The sequence below is a fragment of the Scleropages formosus genome, chromosome 10 (genome assembly GCF_900964775.1).
Source record: "Scleropages formosus chromosome 10, fSclFor1.1, whole genome shotgun sequence".
Classification (NCBI taxonomy): Eukaryota; Metazoa; Chordata; class Actinopteri; order Osteoglossiformes; family Osteoglossidae; genus Scleropages; species Scleropages formosus.
This window is the reverse complement of record NC_041815.1, coordinates 26,844,202-26,867,996: the sequence shown is the minus strand read 5'-3', so window position 1 is coordinate 26,867,996 and position 23,795 is coordinate 26,844,202. Positions and strand designations below refer to the sequence as shown.

The following is a 23,795-nucleotide window of genomic DNA, read 5'->3' as shown; positions in this document are numbered from 1 at the left end:
CACCTCGTGGGTCAGCCCTGTTCCTGTGGTCAAGCATTCATTCATTGCTTCATTTGTTCATCCATCCACTAATTCATTGATATTTCACAGTATTGGCAGGTGATTCTGATTATGGATCCATGGCACATTTTAACAGTTTTAACTTTTTGTTCACTGATGTAACATAAAAATTCGAAAAAAAAAACAACTTTAAAGGGTTTCCTGAAAACAGAAACGTAGAGAACGGCTAACGGATCCGGTTCCGTAATCTGAAATAAAACACGCGGTTTTAACCGGTCAGCTACAGAAACCTAATTATGTTGATTAATAAGATGCATCGGGAATTTGCTGAAAAGGCGCCAGTGAAGAATGAACGACGTTCCGCTCATCTCTGGCCTCGCAAGCGCACCTGCCGCTCCTGCGAGCGCCTCGCTGCGCCCCCGTGCGGACGGTTCGTGTACTGCAACGCGCTCACCTGTCCTCTCCCGTCCGCGGACAACAAACGCCTTGGAATAATTATAAGCACAGTGACGTCACGGAAAGAAGTTTGCCGCAGAAATAGGATGAAACCGGTTATTATAAATTACCCAAATGAAAGCGGTCCTTCTGAGACAGATTGTTTTTTTTTTCTTTTCCTTTTTTCCAGCAGAGTAAATGCAAACGCGTGTGTTTTCTTGAGGACTAATAAAAAGACACGATATGGAAATGAGTGTGTCTCGCCCCCCCCGGTTACGCCGCATCCCGTGTTATTATTTCATGTTATGAGGTGTAGCGCGCGGCGTCATGTTTCCATTCCGCAATCGGCATTATGACTCGGAGGATATTATGAGACAAGGAAAAACATATTTGCAGAATAATTGAAGCTGGTTGATGAAGAAGCTGTGGCGTAGCGGGGCGCCAACTGGGTATGGGGTCCAATCCCACACACACACACAATGTTGCATTCGGAGCGTGGGTCTCTGTGTTTAAAAGGTGTCCTCTGGTTCATCTGAAGGTTCGGGAAATATACAGCAAGTGGTCGCGCGCGCAGAAGACGGTCTCGATCGAGCCGCTGAGGACATACATTGAGATATAGAGAGTGGGCTTCGCGCGCACAGTCAGAAACTGATTTCCGGTCGCTTTCTGTGGAGCGGTGTCTCGCGGGTCAGTCCTGTTCCTGTGGTCGGTCATTCATTCATTCATTCATTAGTTCGTTCGTTGATTCATTCATCCATACACCCAGGCATCCGTTGATTCATTCGTTCATTCACTAATTCGTCGATTCATTCATGCATTCTTTTGTTCTTTGTTCATCCGTTAATTGCTTCATTCATTAATTAATTAATTCATTCATTCATTCACTTGCTCCTTCATTCGCTCATTCATGATTGGACAGCTCACTGATTGGACGCAGGCCCTCGGACATGGGGGGGCGGGGGTTCTGAAAAAGCCAGATCGCTACCCTAGAGGTTGTTGCTTCAAGTCCCACTGTGCCTTACTGCGTTAGGCTGACAAAGGCACTTACCCTGAATTACTGCAGTAAAAAAGCCGTGCTGTATATATACAGGTAAAGACAGTAAACTCGTTTGCATCAAGTAATCAGTTAAGTAACATTCATTTGACACTTTTCCCCCTTTGTTGTCATCATGCCTTCAGGTCGATACAAACTGAATGAAGGTCGAAACCCTTATTGATTTTAGATTGCAGCACATTAAAAAAATGTTTCTTTGATTTTCTGTGTATAAATACAGACATTTGCAGAGCTACACTTTGTTCAGTAATATCTACTATTTTAGTTACTATTCAGTGTAGTTTACCCCGGACAGGATTCCGATCCATCGCAGAGGCTTTATATAACATTTTTAAATTACATAAAATTGCAAGTCATCTTGGACTAATATGCCAGATAAATGAAACTTAACAACAATAATGACAACCTGTATGTCATAAATCAGACTTGCCCATTGCATTGCTCATTCATGTCATATAGAGTGTGTACAGTTTAATGTGGTTTAACGTGGTAAAGGCTGGAACACAAAGGAAGCGAAAGGGTTGGCAGAAGGTCTGTGTTGCGAGACCAAAGTGCAGAAGTGGTTTTACTGGAAGCTTCCGCAAGTGACTGGAGCCCACAGGGAGGGCTAGCGGCTAAACCTCTCTCAGTGAATGTGTGTGTGTTCATGGAGGGGGTGGGCTCAAGGGCACCCGAGGGGGGGCTTTGGGAATGCAAGTCACCCATAATAAACTCAACAGAACTTCAAACCATGTTCCATTCCCATTCTCAGCTACGGCTGCATCTTCCTCCGATGGCCCAGAATCCTCTCTGCTCCGTTCTCTGGATTCACTCACAGGCTACTGAACCGAACAAAGATGTTTCCAGATGTTTGCTGTTCTCCTCAAATTGCACCACGTCCAGCTGGTTGGTAGTCCTGCTCGTGCAGGGTCCAGCATCAAAAGCTTGTTAGTCTGCTTTGGCTCCTGGGTCGTGGAATGAGCTCCCTCTGTCCCTCAGAGCTGCTGAATCCCTCCCAACATCCTAGAGGAGGTTTGAACTCAACTCTTTCAGAGCCACTTTTCTTCTAATCTCCTGACAGCTACACAAATGAGTCCAATACCATTTGCTATGATTATCTATGCAGTTGACATTTAAACTCTAACTTCCATAGGTAGTGTTGAATGAGTTCCCTCTCTCCCTCAGCATTGCTGAATCCCTCCCACATCCAAGAAGGGTCTCAAACCCATCTCTTTGAGAGTCACTTTTCTCTTGATCTCCTGACAGCTACATAAATATGTCCAACACCACCTGCTATGATTATCTATTTATTTAATATTTGAATGTCACTTCTATAGGAGCTACATGAGGGATGTGAACCAGCAACATGGTGGTGTCAGACACAACGCAGTGTCTGTGTCTAAAGCTCTTTCTATACACTTTTGTTCACTCCGAGTTACACGTCACGTTGGTGAAAAGCGACTGATAAATTCCCTACTAGGAAACTGCATTTCTGTGTGGGTCTGGCATTTAATGCTCAGGGTTCGAGTCCCCCGAGGACCTCGGAATCCATCTACAGGTGTTGCGGCCAACATGAGGTCTCACATCCCCAAAGCAGCAGGACCAATTTGGCTGAGGATGCTGATGAGTCATCGTCTCAGAGAAACGGCCTACCTGTAGAACGAGGGATGCTCCTGTGGGCTTTACGTAACCAGCAGCCTCCGCCCACCCCTCTCCATCCCATTTGGTTGGGGGGGGGGCATGAGATGAAGCCATTCCGACGGATTACCTTAATTAATACCACTTTCACCACATGCTTTGCTTACTTGCATTTTTTCCTCTGCTCAGAAGCGGAGATGCCTTATTAAATATTTATAAATAGGTTAATTTACACAAGAAAAAGAAGTTGAGAGAATAACGGCTGAGGAGCATTAGGGTCCCTGAGGGCACGGCCCATGCCTGCAGGTTGTGGGGTCGAGTCTGTGTCTCGTGGTACATGGGGAGCTTGTGAGACAAGACCTGTGAGACAGGGGGTCTGCAGTGACCTTCTTGCCACATAACTCAAAGGTCTCCGTGACCATCCATCTTCTACCAATGAATCAAACACACTAACCGTTCAGCACGTTCTCAACCACCTTTTCCTGACGGCTCGTCTCAGCAAGGAAGAAGCTGTTCGAGCCGTCTCCTCCCAGTCTGAGGGGCCCACGTTTGAATCCACCTCCTGCTGCAGCACCCTGGATACATACCATGAATCGAGAGTAAAATTACACCGCTGTATAAACAGGAAAATCCTTGCAAAGCTCTGCATTTACTGGTGTAAGCCACCTTATTTAGAGCTGTCAGCTAAATAGGATAAGACTTTTTCTAGCAATTGTCCCGAGATTGTGACACAGAAGCAGGTTTTTCATGTATTTAATTTTTTTTTTTAAAAAGACCCATTTGATCTCAACCAGCCAAGCCCTTTCAGAAGTGTTTTACCTTAATGTTTGGGGGGGGACTGCTTTTGAAGTGCAGAGAGAGAGATGTTAAGCCTGAACTATCAGAGAAGGGAGCAGAAAATTTTATGAAGGACATAACACTTAAATAACACTTTTACTGAACTGAGAGCTGCTTGAGGCACATACTAAGGCTCTGCTGCCACCTGGCGTCAGAAGCGATGAAATGCAAGTGTGAATTAAAAACACCTGCACCTGGTCACACACCTGGTGTCTCGAGTTGACATCTGGTTATTCGGGCAAAGAAAAACATTTATACACTTTTTAAAATTTCCATACAGCCACTGTGCCAACTTCACTCTTGCAAATAATTAAAAACCATTCATTAAAGTAGACAACTTACTAAACCAGTTTTACTAGAAGGGTGGGGAGGGGGGGGTTAGAAAAAAGACTCCCACAGATCATCTTTGGGAGAACCTACTAGAAATGTGCACGACAGAACAATTAAAAGAATTACACTCATACAGTTGGCATTCTTTCATTTTTATTAACTTCTGTTGTACAAAAAGGGGGTTATGATAATGCATAGAGTGGCACTGATCATGCCAGATTTCACCAGGCTCAAGAGGAGAGGGGGGGAAGAAGGGGGGGGAAAAAAAAAAAAAAAAAAGAGAGGGGGGGGGGGGGACAAAACAAAATTGAAATGCAGTGCAGAAACTTTCATTAAGTCAAACTATATTACCTGTACAACAGTGAACTAAGGATGCAGGCGTCTGAAGACAGATTCCACTCCCTCCGCAAGAGACAGAAGAGACCATGAGAACATAGTTTCAGAAAATTCAACTACAGAGAACACAAAAACAAATTAACTTCAACCCACCGCCCCCCGCCCTCCAAAAAAAAAAAAAAAAAAAAAAAAAAAAAAAAAAAAATCCAGGACTGCACCCTTGAGGCTTGATGAGGACTTTAGCTGCACTGCAATCCTCCTCTTGTGTTTTCTCTTTTCCCTCACAGGATGGAAGGCGGGCAGGCCCCTGCACCCCCCCCCGTTAGAGTACCCATTGGTCACTAGCAGCATGGCACTGCCCCCTAGGAGCCGCCGCTAGCAGAGCCGAGAGCTAGTGAGCCAGACAGAGCTAGAACATGACTGCCAAGCGTGTGACCGAGGGCGTCACTGACAACTCCATGGTTCACGGTAAGGAGAATTCAAAACACCTCGCAACACTCACAATCTTCGTCTTTCACGCCAAGACTAATTGCAATATGTTGTATTGTTATAATACTGTATAAAGCATGCTGCCATAACACACTGCACAGATACATTCTGTGTGCATGTGTGTATGCGTGTGCGTTTAATCGAAACAGTGACTGCTAATTGAGAGTAAGCCGGGGTGACAGTCCTGGATTTCCAGTGCTCAAGGTCCTGGAAGGTTCCTCACGTAAAGGGTGATGGGGTACCTCAAAATTTGACGAGATGATTCAAACCATGAGCAAACTCAGGGTGAACAACGAGCACGTCACAAACACAACCAGAGCACTGATTGCTTCTCCTCGCGAGCGGAAGGAAATACAAGGGAGGAATAAAGAAATATGAGTCAGGAGAGGTTTTAAAAACATAATTAAGGTCTTGAATGAAACAGTTTTACCGAGATTGTGCGTTCCAGAGGTCACCTGACATGAGATGATGGCCCACCAGGTCACAGAGGCATCTTGCTCAGTCCCAGAATGCTCCAAACCAAACAGGAGGTACAGTATAAATTTAAATTCATTCCCAAACACTGAAGGTCAATGTAGCGACATCACCTCAGCGGGGGGGGGGGGTTAATTAGGCACGATGACATCTACATGTGAGCAAAGACCCACAATTAACTGGTTCGGAAACAATGCAACATTAAAGGGACGATATAACTTCAGGATTATGGAACATATGAACTCATCTGAACTGTGCGATATTTTCCTAAAAGGTGCCTTCAGTTGTACGACTTTGGTACCGGCACACAGCCTGGAGAGGCAAGGAAGGACTGCCAACCAGGCAGCTGAGTGTGTGTGTCCGGCAATCGGTGTAAACATGGGGCGAGGAGACGACAAAACACCAAACCTAGAGTCTGCGAGAAGGAAACAGGGAGAAGATGGTGGAATAAATAAAAGTAAATACTGACAACGGCCGAGATCCCAACTGCCTCAGCTCAGGGCCAAATGTCAAAAAAAAAAAAAAAAAAACCCACACATTTATATATTAAAAAAGGTAAGAATAGAGAGCAATAAGAATGCATTACATATACACACCATTTTGCAACAGTTCCAAACACATCATAGATATTAAGTTCAGTTTTCAAAAAATACTTTGCAACTGCAAACTACTGCATAATGTAAAAACATAAGGAACACTGGATATTCAATATGCATACATATACGTATATTGCACATATATACACATATACAAATATCCTTCACTAGTCAGTACACTAAACAGTTCAATATATTGATTAGGAATCATTTACCAAAATTTTCTTGATAACACTATTCCTGATGTTACGTGACAAAAAAGAAGTATCGCAAGCCAGAAAAGGCCACAAAGTGCATACAGAATGGCTGGAGCTGTCAGAGCTCAGAACGGAGGGGGGAGGGGAGGGAGGTCTGACCCCAACTCCCACAGTAATCCCCCAGGACTGACCCCAATTCCCACGGTAGCGCCAGTCGGCTACAGGTACTGTACATGAGAAGCACAACCCAGGTCTTCAGATGCCTTATGTAATCAGGAAAACATTTTTATTATTACTACAGTCATAATTATAAAATTAGGGTTATTACATTGATTATTCTAATTGTATATCTGTTGTGTTTGAATTTCAAACAGCCACAGTGATGACAGCGCCCACTGCTGCTGGGTGTCACACTTGCACTCGTTTACATTCAAGTAACGAAAACAGGAAACGTGCGTCGGCCTTCGGCCTGATTCAAACGCCATGGGCCGCCAACAGGAGCCCAGAGATCAGTGGGCTCGAGGACAAGCGGTGGTTTGCTCTGGTTTCTCACACCGGAGGAATGAGAAAGGTCGGAGGTGGGGCTCTTTCTCAGAGAGCAGCGATGGAGGGAGGACAGGGTCTAGGGAGACTTATCACAGTCCTTTTTAATTAATCCCCACGCTCACAAAAAAAAAAAACCACCTCTTGACAATGAAGACAGACTAGAGATGGGAAACTCGTCTCTCGTGCACAAGCAGCCACATGTAAAGCCGCCACCGTTCCACTTTAACGGCAAGCATGAGCACAGAGCAATCCCACAGAAAAGGAGCATAAACGGAACTAAAACCAAACGTTCGGGATGAGAACCCCAACTACGAGCTCATCTCTAAACACAAAGTAACCTTGGTGCAAATCCCCATGTCCCATATTCACCGCTTTGTGGAGAATGAACTTTGTCCCTTATGGAGGACTTTCGAGAACGTCCAAGTGCATTTGAAGAGTGACATGATCACACACAAAAAGATTTTCATGGTGACACACTATTTGTTCTTGTTAAAATGGGAACACCTGTCAAACTTCTCAGTTGCACTTGTTTAGAGAGGGTCTCTGGCAGTTGCCATTTAGCCTCAACCTTTTTTGGTACCTAAAACACGTGACCCCACAGCCACCCCTTTATTTCAGACACTTCGTGACGACTTTTGCCAACAAGCAGGAATGCTCAACACCGCCCTCCACAGTTTTAAAAAGTCACACACCAAATTCGCCCTCACAAAACAGTATTTCACAGATTCGGGAAAAGGCCAATTAAAAATGCCCCATATTTGATTTAAGCGGGATTCTAAGTATGTTTAGACATATCCTCTATTATATATGATTTACTGTTTTCTTAAATCATTAGTATTGTTATTACTGTTATTACTCACAAACTTCAAGCCTTCCTTCTCAAAAGAGGGTCCTCTGAAAGCAGCTTCTCTGTGAGGGGGAGGGTGAAGCAGAGAATGGGGCGAGGGAAAGAGAGCGAGAGAGAGAGAGAATGGAAGCAAAGACAATTTGGAGAGACACGTCTTCGGTTCTCTCTGCAGCATCTGCCTGTGAGGGTCTGTAGTTCCTGGCCTGTGCCAGCCTGAGCCCCCCACGCCCTGTGTGCCACGCTCATCCACTGCTCATCATTTGAAAAGCCCACCCCCTCCCTCTCTCTCTCCCTCTCTGTGTATCAGGCTGCAGGGAGAGGGGTGTCTGTCCATCTGGTCCTCCTGCACTTTCTTTGGTCTCCCACAGGACAGCCTTGGTGGGCGGTGGGGGGGTCCAGGGTTAACCGTTTAGCAAGTAGACGACCAGCTCGTAGGTGGACATCATGATGGCTGTGTTGGGAATCTGGCGCACAAGGTGGGTGGTGAGACCCCGGTAGAGGGCACGGTAGCCCTCCTCCTTGAACACCGTGGTCAGCGTCTGGAAGAAAGAACGGTACTTGGTGCCTTCCTCTCGTAGCCGCGTGCGGATGACCTCTGCGGGGCGGGAGAAACACGACAGGAAGACGTTAACGTGGGAGACCCTTCAGAAAGGTGCTGAGAAGGACAAGCTCTTATATTTGCTTCGAGGAATCCTTAGAGAGACGCCCACCACGGTTCGTACCATGGGGGTAAGCGATGGAGGTGGCACAGGTCTTGGATGTAGCAGCAGCCAGCATCAGCCCCACGAAGTCGGAGGGATCCTTCACGGACTCGTCCTCCTCGTCCATGCTAGCTGTAGCCTTGGCTTCCAGCAGCTTTCGCTTGATGCTCTCGTAGATTACGAAATGGATGACTGTCTCCGAGATGCCGGCGTAGGAGGCCGTCATGCCACGATAGAAGCCTCGAAACCCATCGGCGCGGTATACCCGCTTGATGCACTCGAAGGCACTCATTCGCCGCTCTCCCCGATTCCTGGGACACATGGCAAGGCAAGAACAGATGCTCAATAACACAGCACAACAGCTTCAGTGGGTCCCTTCGCAAAACCAAAGTATCACTTCTACAAAGCATAAGGAGTCTCAGAAACCTGAGTCAGGACCGTAACCTGTCTGTCACTTCCTGCAGTTCCCCGTAACAGGGTTTACTCTGGCTCCTCAACTTGCAAACACCACTTTTCCTAATTAGCTTTGCTGGCCACTAAAAAAAAAAAAATCACCAAGCCTCAATAAATTAAAGCTTAAAAATACAAGTCTCAATTTACTCACAGGTTAGATTCTGTAAAACCCTGAATTTAGCTAGAACATATTAAAACAATAATATACACTTTTATTAACCTGTAGCAGAATTGAAGTTCAAGGTAATTTAAAATGAAATAGTAACATTGTCTCTACAAACTGTCATTGAAGGCCTACTGCAGACTGACTCATCTCCCATAGGCATGAAACATTTATCATCTTTTTACTGATCATAAACACACAAGAACTCCAGACAAGTTGTAAACACTGGAAGTGAGTTGAATTAAGATACTCCCACAATCCTATTAAGGTGCACTTTTCTGCCGTTTATCAGCTGGACACTGAAGTTCAGATCACATTCGCTTGGCTACAAACAAAAATTTACTAAACAGAAACAGTAAAGGAAAATAGCTGCACCATTTCTTTCTGCTTGTCCTGCAATTAAAAATACATTCAAAAAATATTGGCACACAGCTACCAGCAGTCCAGGACATCTACACCATACGCTGCCTCAGAAAGACAATGCGCATCATGAAAGATCATAGTCACCCCGCAAGGGCACTTTTCTTTTTTCTGCTGTCTGGAAAGCGGCTCAGGTCTATTCGAACCCACTCTGCTAGGTACAGGAACAGCTTTTACCCCACTGCTGTAACAGCATAGAACACTTACCAATGTGCCACCTTTTGCAACTAGAGTTGGACTGTTCCCTCCAAGCACATCAACACATTACTTGCATCATCACTAAGTATTCTCAGTTTAAAATACTCTGGCTGTCTATTGTTATTTATTGTTATTGGCATTATTTATTGTTTTGATTTTGTGCAGTACTATCAATTGTTTTTTGTTCATAGTCTGTGGAGAAACACTCAAGAATTTCATGGTAATTGTACATATGACAACAAACCTTGAACTTGAAATCCATAATTCTACTGCTCATCACACAGAGGGCCAGTGTACAGCAAGGTTAAAGGGATGGATTTGTACCCCATTAAAGTCACGATCTTGCATCAATGACTGCAGTAATATCTGACAGGAAAATATATATGTGTGTATCTATCTGCAAGAGTAAAAACGCAATCCTTTCCCAGCTCCATTTGCATTTGTCTGGAGGGAAAATGCTTTAACTACAGGGGACCAAACCAATCTTAATTTCAGCCCTCAGCTGGCACTGTGCACATAGTCTCCCTGCTTACCTGGCATCCAGCTGCAGTCGAGTCTTTATGAGCCAGATGGGGTTTGTCGCGGTGATGGCAGTGAACCCTGGAAAAAGGAAAACGGTGGATTCAGACTTAGAGGTGGAACGGTTTCATCCAAGAGTTCACTAAGGGCGCAAACAGCACAACTTCCTATCAGCTACTCACTTATCTATAACCTTTACTTTTCTTCCAGCTGTGTTCATGACACTGTTTATCATTGTTCAACTCCTGTAATATGTAAGCCACAGGAAAGAGAAACTAGTCTTTAGAAGTGGGGAGGGTGCAATCCACTGAGGAATGTTCTTATTTTAGGTCCTCCTTTTTACCCTTGATACAGTCAATAATAAGCTATGGAGAAACATAGAAAGCAGGAAAGAAAGGACCTACGTCATAAACACAGCAGAAAGAACATACAAACTGTAGACTGGTATTGTTCGCTATTCTGACACAAACTTTCTGCTACACACACGACAGAAATAGTGAACACATGACTGTCTTTGCATCTGCTGTTGAGCGTTTAACACAACTTATGGTGATGGCTGCCCTCAAGGCATTTTATTCCTTAGGGTCCTATGAGGACATGTCTAACAAAACTATGTATATAACATGTGATGGTTCTCTATACCAGGGGCACATAATGGCTGAACATGTGTATCTAAAAACACAGGAAAACAAATTGAAACCAAACAAAAAAAATATTAGGAGATGCTGTCTGCCAGAGTGATTAAAGACTGCTTATAAAACTAATAAAAAGACAAGAATTTGCTAATCATACATGTCTGTGTGGAGAAGGGGTGGGGTGTTCACGATGAATGTTTCTTCCAAGCCACAGATAGTGACAGAGATGGTGATGTAAACATGCCTGTGTCTTTGTGTATAGTGTCCACAAATTAGTCGTTAATAATTATTGCTCTTAATTATCAGCAGGATTGCGTGTAAATCAGTATCATGGTTTGTGAAAAGGTGAACAGTTAGCTGATGAGAGCAGAATTTAGGCAGCAGTTGGGAAAGTAGGCAACATGGCAGTTAAGGGCATGCACTTGTAACCTGAAGGCAGATAGTTCTAAGACTTCTACCCTGTTACAGCTCTAATAACCTTCAGTGAGGTAACTGCCCTGAACTGCTCCAGTTTAATACTCTGCTGTATGAAAGGGTCAAATACTGTAAGTCACTTTGTATAAAAATGTCAGGTGAGGAAAAAATTCATAAGTAACAACACAGGAGAGAAAGACCACATATGTGTGTATATAATACTTATCACTATGTGTATGATTAAAAAAAGTTAGTCAGTGCCTTGCTATGTCAACAATAACTCATGTAACAATGGTCAAATGTGCTGTTAATGAGGTTTCTTGGAAAACAAGCTAAAGATTACTATTTCATGAAGGTGACCATTTATATTCTACAGGGTGCGTGGGCTTCAATGGGTTGTAAAATAGCTCTAATGAAAAGAGATCTAGAGGTAGAGCTGGAGGAAGGAGAAAGAGGGGGAGGGTGGTAGAGAGAGAAAGAGAGAGAGAGAAAAAGAGAAAAGCGCTCTCTGGGCGTGGGGGCGCCCACGCGGGGGTGAAGGGGCACTTCCGTAGGGAGTACTCACAAGGCCAAAGCCACTCCTTACAGCTGCAGCTACAGACCTGCAGGTCTGGGCACTGAGATGGCAGGATCTCAGCCACTCGCGGGTCAAAGCTACAGTACAAGGCCTAAAATAGACACAGGCTTTTCTGTACCACACACACCAAAGCAGTGCACCGTTTCATTTCAGTGTAGATGGGCGTGGAGCACTCATTTCTCACCCCCATTTACCTCCCCAGAGTCCCCCCCACACCTCCCCAGCAAAAACAAGGCTCCTCCACCCATCCATAGCCTTCTGCCCGCTCATTTCCTCTCCCCAACATCTAAGGGATGCTAATGCTCATCTGCAGGCTAGTCTGTGTTTTATAAGGAAACAACTCATTGAAGTGACTACAAAGAAAAAGTATCAAAGACAAACAAAAATCTGAAAATGAAAGATGAGTTCCTTTCTGTCCAAACGTATATGCTGAGTGCTACACACCATGACCTACCATTCGAACCTTGTGTAATGGGGGAAAGTATGGGAACAAATAAAAGCAGGGGGGTAAAAAAAAATTTTAAAGAAATAGAACATTTTAATTCAGGCAGTGCAAGTTAAACTGTTTAAATGCTAACCTTGTCAAACCTGCCTAGAGGGGGGGAATCATTGTCATTGATTACAAAATGTCTTAAAAACAAAAAGACTGCGAAGACTAGGAAAGGGAGAATCCGTAAGAGGAGAATTTTGCATGTTCAGAGTGCACGTTGAGGGTCTGAGTATCTGCCAATCATGTGTACGTGCAACTGCGCAGGGGGTAACCTGGGCCTCCTGCTGACCTTAGGGATGCACCAAACTGCAGCAGGAAAAAAAACTGATTGAAATCAAATTTTCTCTCTCAAATGCAACCTACTTTTTCTGTATTCTGTGAATATCTCTAATTCAGGAGCACAAAATGAGGAAAGAAGCTGCTGCAGAGTAAGAGAGAGTGTCTGCAGGCTTGCTGCGGCCCTGCCTGCACTGGAAGGCCCATGCGCTGACTCACGCCTGCAGGGGTTGCGCAAACACCACGCATGCACACGTTTAGCGCAGGCAGCGTGACCTACATTGCGTTGAGCGACACTGAACTGCTGTGGTGCTGTTCCAATGGGACATGTCGTGAGGATGTGGGTACAAGACCCACATATTGTTGAATGAGAACAGTTAAAAGTTACGAAGAGGTGGCACGGTGGCACAGCGGGTAGAACTAATACCTCACAGCTTCTGGGCAGTAGGTTTGGACACGAGTTCAAATCTGGCTCAGTCTGTGTGGAGTTTGTATGGGTTTCCTCACATAGTCCAAAAACATGTTTCAGCAGTAATGGTTCCTCTAAACTACTCTTATACAGTGAGTGTGTGTGTTACATTGCTCAACTGCATAGATAACCAGGTAGGTTAGTGTTATATCTAGCATTGTGAGTTACCTCAGACAACGGTGTCAGCTAAATACAAATAATAAATTACATTAAGTGTGCTTAGTTGGTGTGTTTGGAGATAGTAAATCAATTTTAAAATGACAAGGTTAGCATTTCTCATTGCAGGCTAGGGGAAGAAAAGAAAAAAAAAAAAAAAAAAAACAGCATGTTCAGGTCTTTACCTTTACTGGGGCAACGGGCTGGTTAGGGCATGTTGGGAAAGGGTGACAGAACTGTGCAATCACAAGAGGTTAGGAGAACACAGAGCTGCAATCCAGCCGTAAAGTGGGTCACGAGGCATGACATCATCATCATCATCATCATCAGCAACATCATCATATTCATCACCGTAGTGGGAGAAGAGATCAGTGAGCTACCTGAGGCGTCCACCCGCTGGGGACCCCCGACCCGTCCGCCAGCGCCCGGCACGAGGACCCCCGCCTGTGGCCCCTAAACGTTAGAGCCCCCCGGCTCCGTCTCATTCATACACACTGTTCAGTAGCAGTTGGTTAATCAGAGAGGGAGATGGATGCTTTAAAAATCCCTGCTTCCCAACAAAAATAAAAGAGCAGCACAACCAGAACATTGAAAGGTGGCATGTTTTTATTCCTCTTTTTGTCACTCACAGTTTTAAGTTTTATTTAGGTAGGAAAGGGTGAAACAATTACGACATACACTGGCTCCTCATCTTACAAACACAAGGAGTCCAACTCAATTTGTGCAAAAATCAAAAGTTACTTTTATCACTGACATCACCCAATTTACTTGCTAGGTTAGTTCGGTAAAGTCTGGGATATCGCCATAAATAAAAACTTGAATAACAACAAATAATGTGTAAAAAGTATCAGCTTCATGCTACCTTAAAATGTAAACTAAAAATGACTGAAAAAGTTTCTAACTCCAAATTCGATTTTACCACAAACACGATCTGTAAGCACTGTGGAAGTGAGCAGAATTAGTCTTGCGCTACTGTTCTGTCTCCATTCCATCTAAGTGTGTTTTACTGCCATTTATCAGCTGGAAGAGTAGACCGCTCATGCTTGTTCCACTACATAGAAATTTCAGAAAATACAGGTAGTCCTTTACGACCACCTGGACTTCCTGTGGCCATCCCATCAGCCTTATAATATCACTGATGAATAAAACTTGGTCGTAATGTCTAACACTCACTGCTCCATGTGCTGTATGACAACACTGGCTGGGCATGCTGTTGCAAGGAACCATATTTCTTATTGACTCAGTGTCACTATCAGTGACTGCGATGTATTTACAAAAATGCTCTACTTACGAACATTTTCATGCCTATCAAGCAAAAACATTCATATTTTGGTGCTACAAAAAGAAAAAGCAAAATATGAGAAGAAAAGATTTGGAAATTAATGTAAAAATAACAGCACAGCATGAAAATATAACACTGTACTCTACATTAGACCTTTGTCCTTTAACATGAAAAGTGTGAAGTTAGTAAAAACATAACACCCTATTCTTCAGTATAGTATTCAGAGATGTTAAACCACTTTTCATAGTTATACAATACAGTAAAGAGGATTTGCAATTTACAATAAGGTCACTGGAAAGGAACGCCACCGTAAGTGAAGGACCACCTGTAGATTGGTGAAGAAAATACAATTAAATGAATAAACAGGAAACCAGGTCTCAAATTTTGTGACTTGAATGTTGGTAAGACTAGGAGCCAGCATACTGCTCACCTTGACAATTCCTTTATTATTATTAAAACCCCACTAATTCTACAAATCAACATAAATTTAGAAAAACTACATAATTTGCCTCTGTTAACAATCCACATTGCCTGAAACTGCAACAATTAAAGAACAAAACTGTTAACAAGGTTACTGTTCCCTTTCCCTGTTGAGGGAACAAGTGCCAGGACAGCATACAAAGTAGATTGTTACGGTACAGTTTTCGGAAAGGTACGAACCTGTGCTTATATCAAAAGCTTGCCGATTAGTTGTTGAGAGAGTAGTACTGAATGAGGCCACGTTTTAACAATAGGCTGCTTCTGCTGCAAACTGCCAAACTTCAACACACCAGAGGCCACAACAGTCAAACAGTTTTAGTGGGACTTCACCTGTCCTGACAAGAGGGTATAATGTTTGACAGCGATGTCTATTGTCCACAGGATTCAACAAGGTAAAAGGCAACAGGTTGCATTCTACCCTCCAATAAAAAGAGAAATTTCATGGACTTTGAAGGGCCGAGGACGGGTTTGTTCAGCATGTCGACACAAGACAACATAACCAGCCCACAATTTTCTGGTTGTGCTTTCTGACAAGTTCTCCCTCAATAAAAAAATGAATAAATAAATAAATAAAAATCTAGAAAATGACCACAATTTGCCTTAAAAAAACATTAACATTGCAGAGCATTTATTACTAGCTCAACAATATTACAAATCTGTAAATAAAACAATTTTTTTTTGGAAAACTTTAATAAAAATTTTTTTAAAAAAACACAGAAAATCTAGCATTACAAAGTAATGTGAAACTCACAGCATGTCTTTTGAAATAAAGAATTCCCACATAAAAAGTAACCCAAATACAAGGTTTTTGGGAATGTATGCAAATCAGTGAGTCTTTTAGCAGAGAGCAATAAAACAAGTGAATATAATGCAAAGCCACCCAGTTAGTCCATTAGTAAAATCACTGTGTGGATGGCTGAGCTTCTCACTGGATCCCTACCACAGCAGTGTGTTTGTGGGGGAGCGAATGTGTATGAGTGTGTGCGCGCGCCACCGAGCCCCCAGAGGGCCGGCGGGCTGTGTGAAAATACCCTTACCTGCCAGACCTGCGGACACCATGTGGACCTGCGTGGAGTCGGGTTCAAGCACCCCGTTCAGCCTTTCCTTCGCACCCGAGTATGCAGCAAAGTATATCGCCCTGCAGGGAGGGAAGAGAGTTAGAAAAAGTGCAACAATCAGGGAAACCTTCACAAGGACAACACACAGGTTCTCTGAGTGCTCTGGTTTCCTCCCACAGAACAAACATGTTTCAGGGTAATTTGTTTCTGAATTGCCCCTAGCGTGTGTGTGTGCGTGCATGCAATTGCCCTGTGATGGTCTGGTGCTGCCCTCAGGGTGTAATCTGCCTCATGCCCTATGCTCTGGACCACCGTAGACGGATGGATGGATGGCCCTCAAGACAATCGCTGAGACCAGTGTTGAGACATTCAAGGACTGAAGAGGATGAAGATCCAAGGGAAACACGTCAAGCGAGTGGCTTGTGAGAAAAGTCAACAATGACTCCTGAAGGACGTTATGGCCTTCAACATCCACAGATAAATGTGAAACGAGAAGGGGGGGGGGGGCCTGAGCGGAGAGAGTGACGAGTCAATGGACCTGCTGCAGGCACCTGAGCTGAATCTATACTCTCCTCCAATAAAATATCAGATTAACTAGGCCTTTCCACATGTCACACAGCTCCTTTGTATCAACACAAATCTCAAAGACACTGTGGACTCTTTGGCAGACCAACTGCATTACACATCAGCCATGATGTTCATGTTGCTCTTCCGCTACAGACAGGACCTCATCTGAGCCTAAGCTTCACAATGGCAGCATGTGTGTGGTTTTTCTTGCTTTTTTTTTTTTTAAAAAAATAAATAAAAAACCCCTCTTAGGGGCTGAGACCCCTTTCATACTCTTTCACAGCCAGTGCACTTCAGACACATTAAGAATAAACCAATTTCTTAATTTGAGAAAATCTTTAGTTAAGGATGGCCTACAACCCTTATGGATATGGCCAAATTAAACTTAACCTCCAATTTCTATGGTGGATTACTTAAAGTATATTACTCCTGGGCTGTGTGTTTGGACATGAGTTAAAATCTGGCCGAGTCCGTGTCGAGTTTGCATGTTCCTTCGTGTTCCCTCCCACAGTCCAAAGACATCTCAGGTGAATTGGGGTGTCTAAATTGCCCTCAGAGCGTGAGTGAATAAGTGTGTGTGATTGACATCCCATCCAGCATGTACCCTGCCTCACAGCCAATGGCTCCGGGACTCTGCACCACTGTGACCCTGCACCAGACAAGCAACTATTAGTAATGGATAGGTGGAGGCTCCCCCATTTGAGCTTTCACTCCCATGTTTAGACGCAGGTGATGTCAACACTAAATCTGAGGATATTTCCAGTCATCAATGTCACTTCAGCTTGATTTCACACCCTGATATTGAAAAAGCAAACGGACGCAAACTTGACTCCACTATGCGACAGCCAGTGGTGAGGTCCAGGCCTCATTAGGTGACGTTACCACAGGAGGCTAACTGCTCCGGACCTGCCGTCATTCAGGCTGGTCAACAAAGTACTCGTCGTGAGCTTGGCACCGGCGGCGATTTATCTTCCCAGCTGGCGGTTTATCCAGCAGCATTAATGCACAGGAAGCGGCGCGTGCAGCGTCCCTCCACAAACACAGATTCGCTCTTATCCGCTTACCGCTCTCCTTCAGAGCAATTCCTCCAACCCCCCTGTTGTTCCCATCCATTCCCCCTCCGAGGCTTCATTACATAACAGATTAGTGTATTCGGATCGACACGTGGACCACCAAGCACCAGCTTTGGTCATTTCATTTGTTTGCTGAAAGCAGAAACAATGGTTGCATCACTTGTAAAACCGTGTTGCTATTATCTGATGCTTTTCTCCAAAGCGACATACATCCGAGAGAAAATAGACTGACATTGTTAGGTTTGTATACTAAGCTACTTTCACTGATTTACCCATTTATAAAGCAGCGTAATTTTTGCTGTATAAATTCAGAGTTAAGTCACTTGATCAAGGATACTGCTCAGATCCTTTGACTGTAGGCAACTGCTCTAAACACTACACCACCTGCTGCATACATCTTGTTTTCCCATCCCCAGTTCACTGCGCAACTTTCACTGAGCTGCATGCCTACTCAGCACAGTAGAGACCTCCCAGGTTTGACCGTATCAGCCATGCGAGTCTCACACGGTGGACTTACAAACCCTGGCCCAGATAGAAACCGCAGGGCTGGAAGTGAGAAAGGAGGTGAAAGGACGCAGTCCATAAGGTCCCACCAACTGCCCAGCAAAAAGGAAGTCCAGTTACATAATGGTCACTCTGGTCACGAGGTAGCTGCTGGCCTTGGGCTGCAGCGTCGATCTATATATTTATGGTTCAGTTTGTTTTGTTCATTATGTTCCGTAAAAATCTCAATAATAAAATACTCCATTTTATTATTGACTTTCAGCTACCTTAAACTAATCTAAAAAGGCCAAAAACAAAGAAACGCCCTCTCTACAAACACATTCAATTCAGATTGACTTATTCATCCCATAAACATGCGCAAAGATCCTCAACTTGTCACTCATCTCCAACACTCAAACACCAGAAATGAGTGGTAAACACTGAGGGTGAAAGTTGAATGAAGTTGGACCCCCAGTCTCCTTTCTGTTTGGGTGGGTTTTGCAGCCAACTACCAGACGGTGCATAAATACAAATTGCTACAGCTCCATAAAAACCAAAACTTTGGTAAAAAAAAAGATGGCATTCAATAGACAGACACAGATAAATATCCATTTATACAGCTGGGAATGAAGAAAACGCAACTGGAAATGTATACATGCAAGTTCATAGCTTGAACTTTTATAGCATAAGGAGTCTAGTGCGCAGAAAATAAAGGGAAAAAAAAAAAAGCAAATTCTTTCAGCCTCTTACCTGGACGGAGCCACACCCACAAGGTTAGGGCCTAATCCCCGAAACAGAGAGCGAGGGCCTTCTTTTTCCAGGATCAGCCTGTGAGGGGAAGGAGGAGAGAGTGTTATACCAACACGGTGCTGTCAGCAAGCCTAAACAAGCAACTGTCTCCTTTCCAAAGAGCCCTCGCGCTTGGGTTTCAGCACTGCTTCCAAGATCTTCTACCAAATTCACCCTACACAATGAGAGGGCATGATATTTGGCCTTTTTTAGCTGTACCCCAAAAACTGAAAACACAAGATAACATGAGATGTGTTGCACATCCCTCCCTGGTATGCATTTTTATAAGGAGAAGACTTACTGAGCATTTTTCTTGGGTGAACAGAAGCTCACACAGGGAGTCTAAAATTGGGTAAAAACTAAACACTGGTATTTTTATCTGCTGGGGAAGCCTTAACCACCCCAAAAAAATGTTAACAGTGGAATTTTATTCAACATTTAGTACTACTCTGCCATGAACTGTATGTGCAGCTTTCTGGGGAGATTTAGAATTAGATGAATTTAAAAACAGCAGTTAAATTTCAAATATACAACAAACTTCAACAACGAATTTAAAAAAACATGGAAAGAAGCGCTGCCGTGTTGCTGCTCCCCTAATGCAAAGATTTAGCACAACTATCATTTGATAGAAAAGGGTAAACAAAACCAAAATGTGAAACCTTCCATAAACTTTGGGAATGGTGCTTTAACCATGTTTACCATGTTTACACAAAACAAAGAGGCACAATGGACCATAGAGCATGACTGTCTTTGTAACCATGTCTTGTAGGTCTGTGTGAGCAGCCACTGCAGGTAATAGCAGAGGGGTTCCAACTGCAACTGCAGCCCACTGGCGATCCAAGCAGCTCTGGGGCTGAGACACCCAGTCCCTCGGCACTACGGGGTTCAACATTCACCACAAAGCCCCTCATATGACACGAGCATCATTGTCAGGTTCTCCCCGATTTGAGTAAATGTCACTCGCTGACATATTCTGGCACAAGTTACACTAATGGCACAGCGAATAGCCCTGCTGTCTCTCAGCATTTGGCAGTGCGAGGGGACATGGGTTCGACCCTTGCTCAGTCTGGGTGCAGTTTGCATATTCTTCCTGCTCTCTTGCGGGGTTCCTCTGGATACTCCGGTTTCCTCCCATACTCCAAAGACGTGTTTCAGATATATTGGGCAATTCAGAGTCACCACTGTGTGCATGTGTTGCTCTGGTGTATAGATCAGTGACGGTACTGTACTGTAGCTAACATTAAGTCACCTTAGATGAAAATGGGTCCGCTAAATACTACACAGTATTCATAGTATTAAGCTACTTACGCTCATTTACTGAGCTTGGTAACCACTGGATCACTTCAAGGTACCTTGCTCATGGGTGCAACACCAAGAGGTGGGATTTGAACCTGCAACCTCAAAGTCCAAAGATGACATCTCTAACCTCTACACCACTTGCCCTGCCCTAATAATGACAGACTAACTGAAGGCCACTATGCACTCTGACAGTAGCGGTGTAGTCAAGAGGGAAGGCATTAACAACAACAACAACAACAACAACAACAACGACTATAACAATGACAACAGCAGCAGTTGTGACTTACTTGAGGCAGTGCAGGGGACCCGGGGACACTCGCGCCACGCTGGCTCCATTGACTGTGTTAAGATGCACCTCAGAGATGTAGAGCGTGACGGACGAGGACTGCAGCCGCGTTTTCACCACCTCCAGCGGGCACGTCAGGATGGCACCCACCGTGCCCCCGCACCTAGACACGAAAGGAAGAACGGTCAGAACATACATCTCCTACACTGTTGGAGAGAGACAGGTGAGACACAGCTGAGGAACACACCAGATGACAAGCAGATGACAACTCAAAGCAGGTCAACAATACTGCCGCTGGGGTGCTCTAGGATTAGAATTGCACTACACTCATTGCTCGCTCAACATGACAAATGCACCTCGCATAAAAACTACACAAATATGAATGCAGAACCAATACTGGAGTAAGCATGTGAATGAGAAGAGCCAAGCGCATCATGCATCATGCAGATCTGCCACATTCCTCAGCTAACAGTAGCCCTCATCTCCACACCACATCTCCTGGGAAAGAAAGTGGTTTGGCATCAACATGCCTCCACCTCTGACCCACTTTCCCCCTTGCTGTTTGAATGTGTGTATATTTCTGCATTGTGCTCCTGCCAAGTAGGACACAGGTGGATCCTGTATATAGATCCTGGCGATTACACATCAGATGGGCTATTTTGGGGACACTGGACACCCTGTGGATGCTGTAGATGTCCAAGATTAGACATACAGCGGGCATCAGTGTGCAATAAATGCTGGACGAGACTGAATGAATAAGCAGGGGCAGCTGCTAGCGTAGTGGTTCGAGCTGCTTTCTTTGGACCCAAAGGTTGCAGGTTCGAATCCTACCTGCAGCTATAGTACCCTCAAGCAACGTACTCTGAATTGCTCCAGTAAAGTTACCTAGCTGTATAAACAAGCAAACAATTGTAAGTCACACTGGAGAAAAGCATCAGCTAAATGAATAAATGTAAATGAGTAAGTAACTGTAAATTGCTTAGTTGCCAATCCGGATTACGATTAAGAGTGGAAGAGAAATCTCTGAGTCACTAAGTCACTTTCACACATTAATTACAGTGTTACCGGTAACACAGACTTCGCTATGCAAACCGTTCACTCTAAAAGGCATCCACCCCCTGAGATGTGCAAACTCACCAAGTCGTCACGTAAACCTATCAAACTTACACTTTCCTTGAAAGCAATTTACAGTGCCAAGTTTTTATACTAACCTACTGAACATGATTTACGCATTAATACAGCTGGGTAATTCTTACCGTATCAATTTAGCGTAAGCCCCCAGCAACTTTGAAAGGCGGCAGCTCTAACTACTGCGCCACCTGTTGTTCAGGGAGGCAATGACAGTGAAAGGCTGCTCACACAAACTATATCGGGGAAATTGGGCCCCAGTTTTCAACAAGCTGCTCTTGCACATTCTTCTCGGGCTGGTAACGTACACCGGTAAACAGGGGTGCGGAGATTGATTTACTGATCTTAAGGCATACAGGTAACAACGTGTGCTTCACCAGCACTCGGGGTGCAGAGGAGAAAGGGTGAAAAGAAGCAAGGAAGGAAACAAGTACAACTGGATGTTCCTCTTTTTCTCTGAGACACACACCAGACACTTTAACTTAAACACTTATAAGTTGCTGGATACACACAACACGCACAGAACACTGTATTATACAGACACACACGGCTTACCACAGAAACAGTAAAAACACACAACTTACTGCTTATACAGAACACACTGTAAAAACACACACGCACGACTTCCTGTAAATATAGTAACTACTGTAAAGCAACATTGTGTGTACCAACATACCGTACAGTGCAGAGTGTAAAGCAAGGAGGAACCACACAGGTCCCTTACACTCACACTGTGACTGTCACTGGGACGAGGTCACCTTAATAAAAAATAATGTGGTCCAAATTGACCATAAGACCCTTATTGAACGATTTATGTGTGTTTCACGGGGCGCTTGACTGTTGTTGTGCTCGGCGCCGCAGTGAAGCAGCTTCACCGCTCCGCCTTGCAGCCCCGCCAGCCCGCGCACACGATGACCGAGATCGAGCTGCGCTTTCGGGGCGCCGTGTCCAGTCGAGCACCGAGGCTCGAGCCGCCGGTGCAGGCCCCGAGCCCCGTAGCCACAACAACGCCACAACAACACGACAACACTCGACGAGTGTGTTCTGGGCACATACACATGGCATGCACCTCGCCGCCAGGGGTCTATTTTACCTGCGGAAATATGCGGCGAGGTGAGAGAAGTGCGTGTCGGTAGCTGGCTACCGCTGGCGCTGCAGCTAACGGAAAATAACCGAGTGGCTGGGCAGGTCTCGAGCTGCGTTTCTCGTGTTAACGTACAAATATCAGTTCGTGTACGACAACGAATATTCATGAACCACAACAAGCGAATGGAAATCTAGGGCTTCTGCACAGGCATCCGGACCAGAGGTCAGTCGGCAGATGAAACAGTACTACTGACGAATATGATATCGCTTCACGAGCGGGACCGCGTCTGTCATCCGACCCCCTGGGGGGGTCCACCGCTGCTCCCCTCTGCACGAGGACTGACTCACGGAGCCCCGCCGGGGCGGGTCTACGTGTCCCCGCCGGCCACACAGGAGCAGTGCGGGGGACCCGCGAGGCTATTCTTCCACGCGTGACTCGACACAACCCCCGCATTCGCGGTGAGGGACGGACGCGCAGCGGCGGTGCCATATTTTTAACGACGTCGAGGTCACCACCGGCGGAGAAACCGGGGCAGCGGCGCACGCTCGCTGGCTGGCGCGTACGGTACGCGCGCACGACGGCACTTCCGCGAGGGATGGAGCGAGACGCGCAGAACTCACCCTCCGGCGAAAAGATGAACGAGCGTGTCTCTTTGGCTCATTCTGTCTCATTCTCGGGATCCGGGGCCCCAGAAACACCGCGCGTCGCGGCCGGTCCACGCGCGAACTGAAGCCGAACCCGCCGCCTTCGCCCTGTCCTGTCGTTAAGTCCGGCTGCTATGAAGACCCGCTAAGTTTAGGGACAGAACCGCGCTGTCGGTGCGGGTTTCCAGCGTTTTTTTTTTTTTTTTTTTTTTTTTCCCGCGACTCCCACAACCCCGATCTCCCCGCGCACAGGCTCGTCCGCAGCGCTACAACGAACAGTTGCGGCGCTTCGTGAGCCCTGTGTTTATCGTCCAATGACAAGCCACAAAACAGAGGCAGCGATTGGTCCGTTTCTCGGTGACGTCACTATGCCCGCCCCATCACTGGCCT

At 45.1% G+C, this 23,795-nt stretch overlaps 1 protein-coding gene across 1 annotated transcript; it reads right to left on the bottom strand.

Annotated features, from left to right (window-relative positions):
• Positions 1-6,632: 6,632 nt before the first annotated feature.
• On the bottom strand, positions 6,633-23,711 carry LOC108932434 (solute carrier family 25 member 36-A). The gene is made up of 7 exons (XM_018748847.2): positions 23,382-23,711; positions 20,548-20,709; positions 18,923-19,000; positions 16,029-16,129; positions 10,227-10,293; positions 8,481-8,770; positions 6,633-8,353 (listed from the first exon to the last, which is right to left on the bottom strand). Exons 1-7 carry the CDS (start codon positions 23,420-23,422, stop codon positions 8,160-8,162), a joined length of 933 nt encoding a protein of 310 aa, XP_018604363.1. The 5' UTR covers positions 23,423-23,711; the 3' UTR covers positions 6,633-8,159.
• Between the last annotated feature and the right edge of the window lie 84 nt (positions 23,712-23,795).

Bases quoted from the DNA above. Each gene is read 5' to 3' on its own strand.
- LOC108932434 (XM_018748847.2), bottom strand. From the start codon at position 23,422: ATGAGCCAAAGAGACACGCTCGTTCATCTTTTCGCCGGAGG. The intron at 19,001-20,547 runs GTAAGTCACAAC...TTCCCCTCACAG, and splicing joins GGTCCCCTGCACTGCCTCAA to GCTGATCCTGGAAAAAGAAG. The intron at 16,130-18,922 runs GTAAGAGGCTGA...CCCTCCCTGCAG, and splicing joins GTGGGTGTGGCTCCGTCCAG to GGCGATATACTTTGCTGCAT.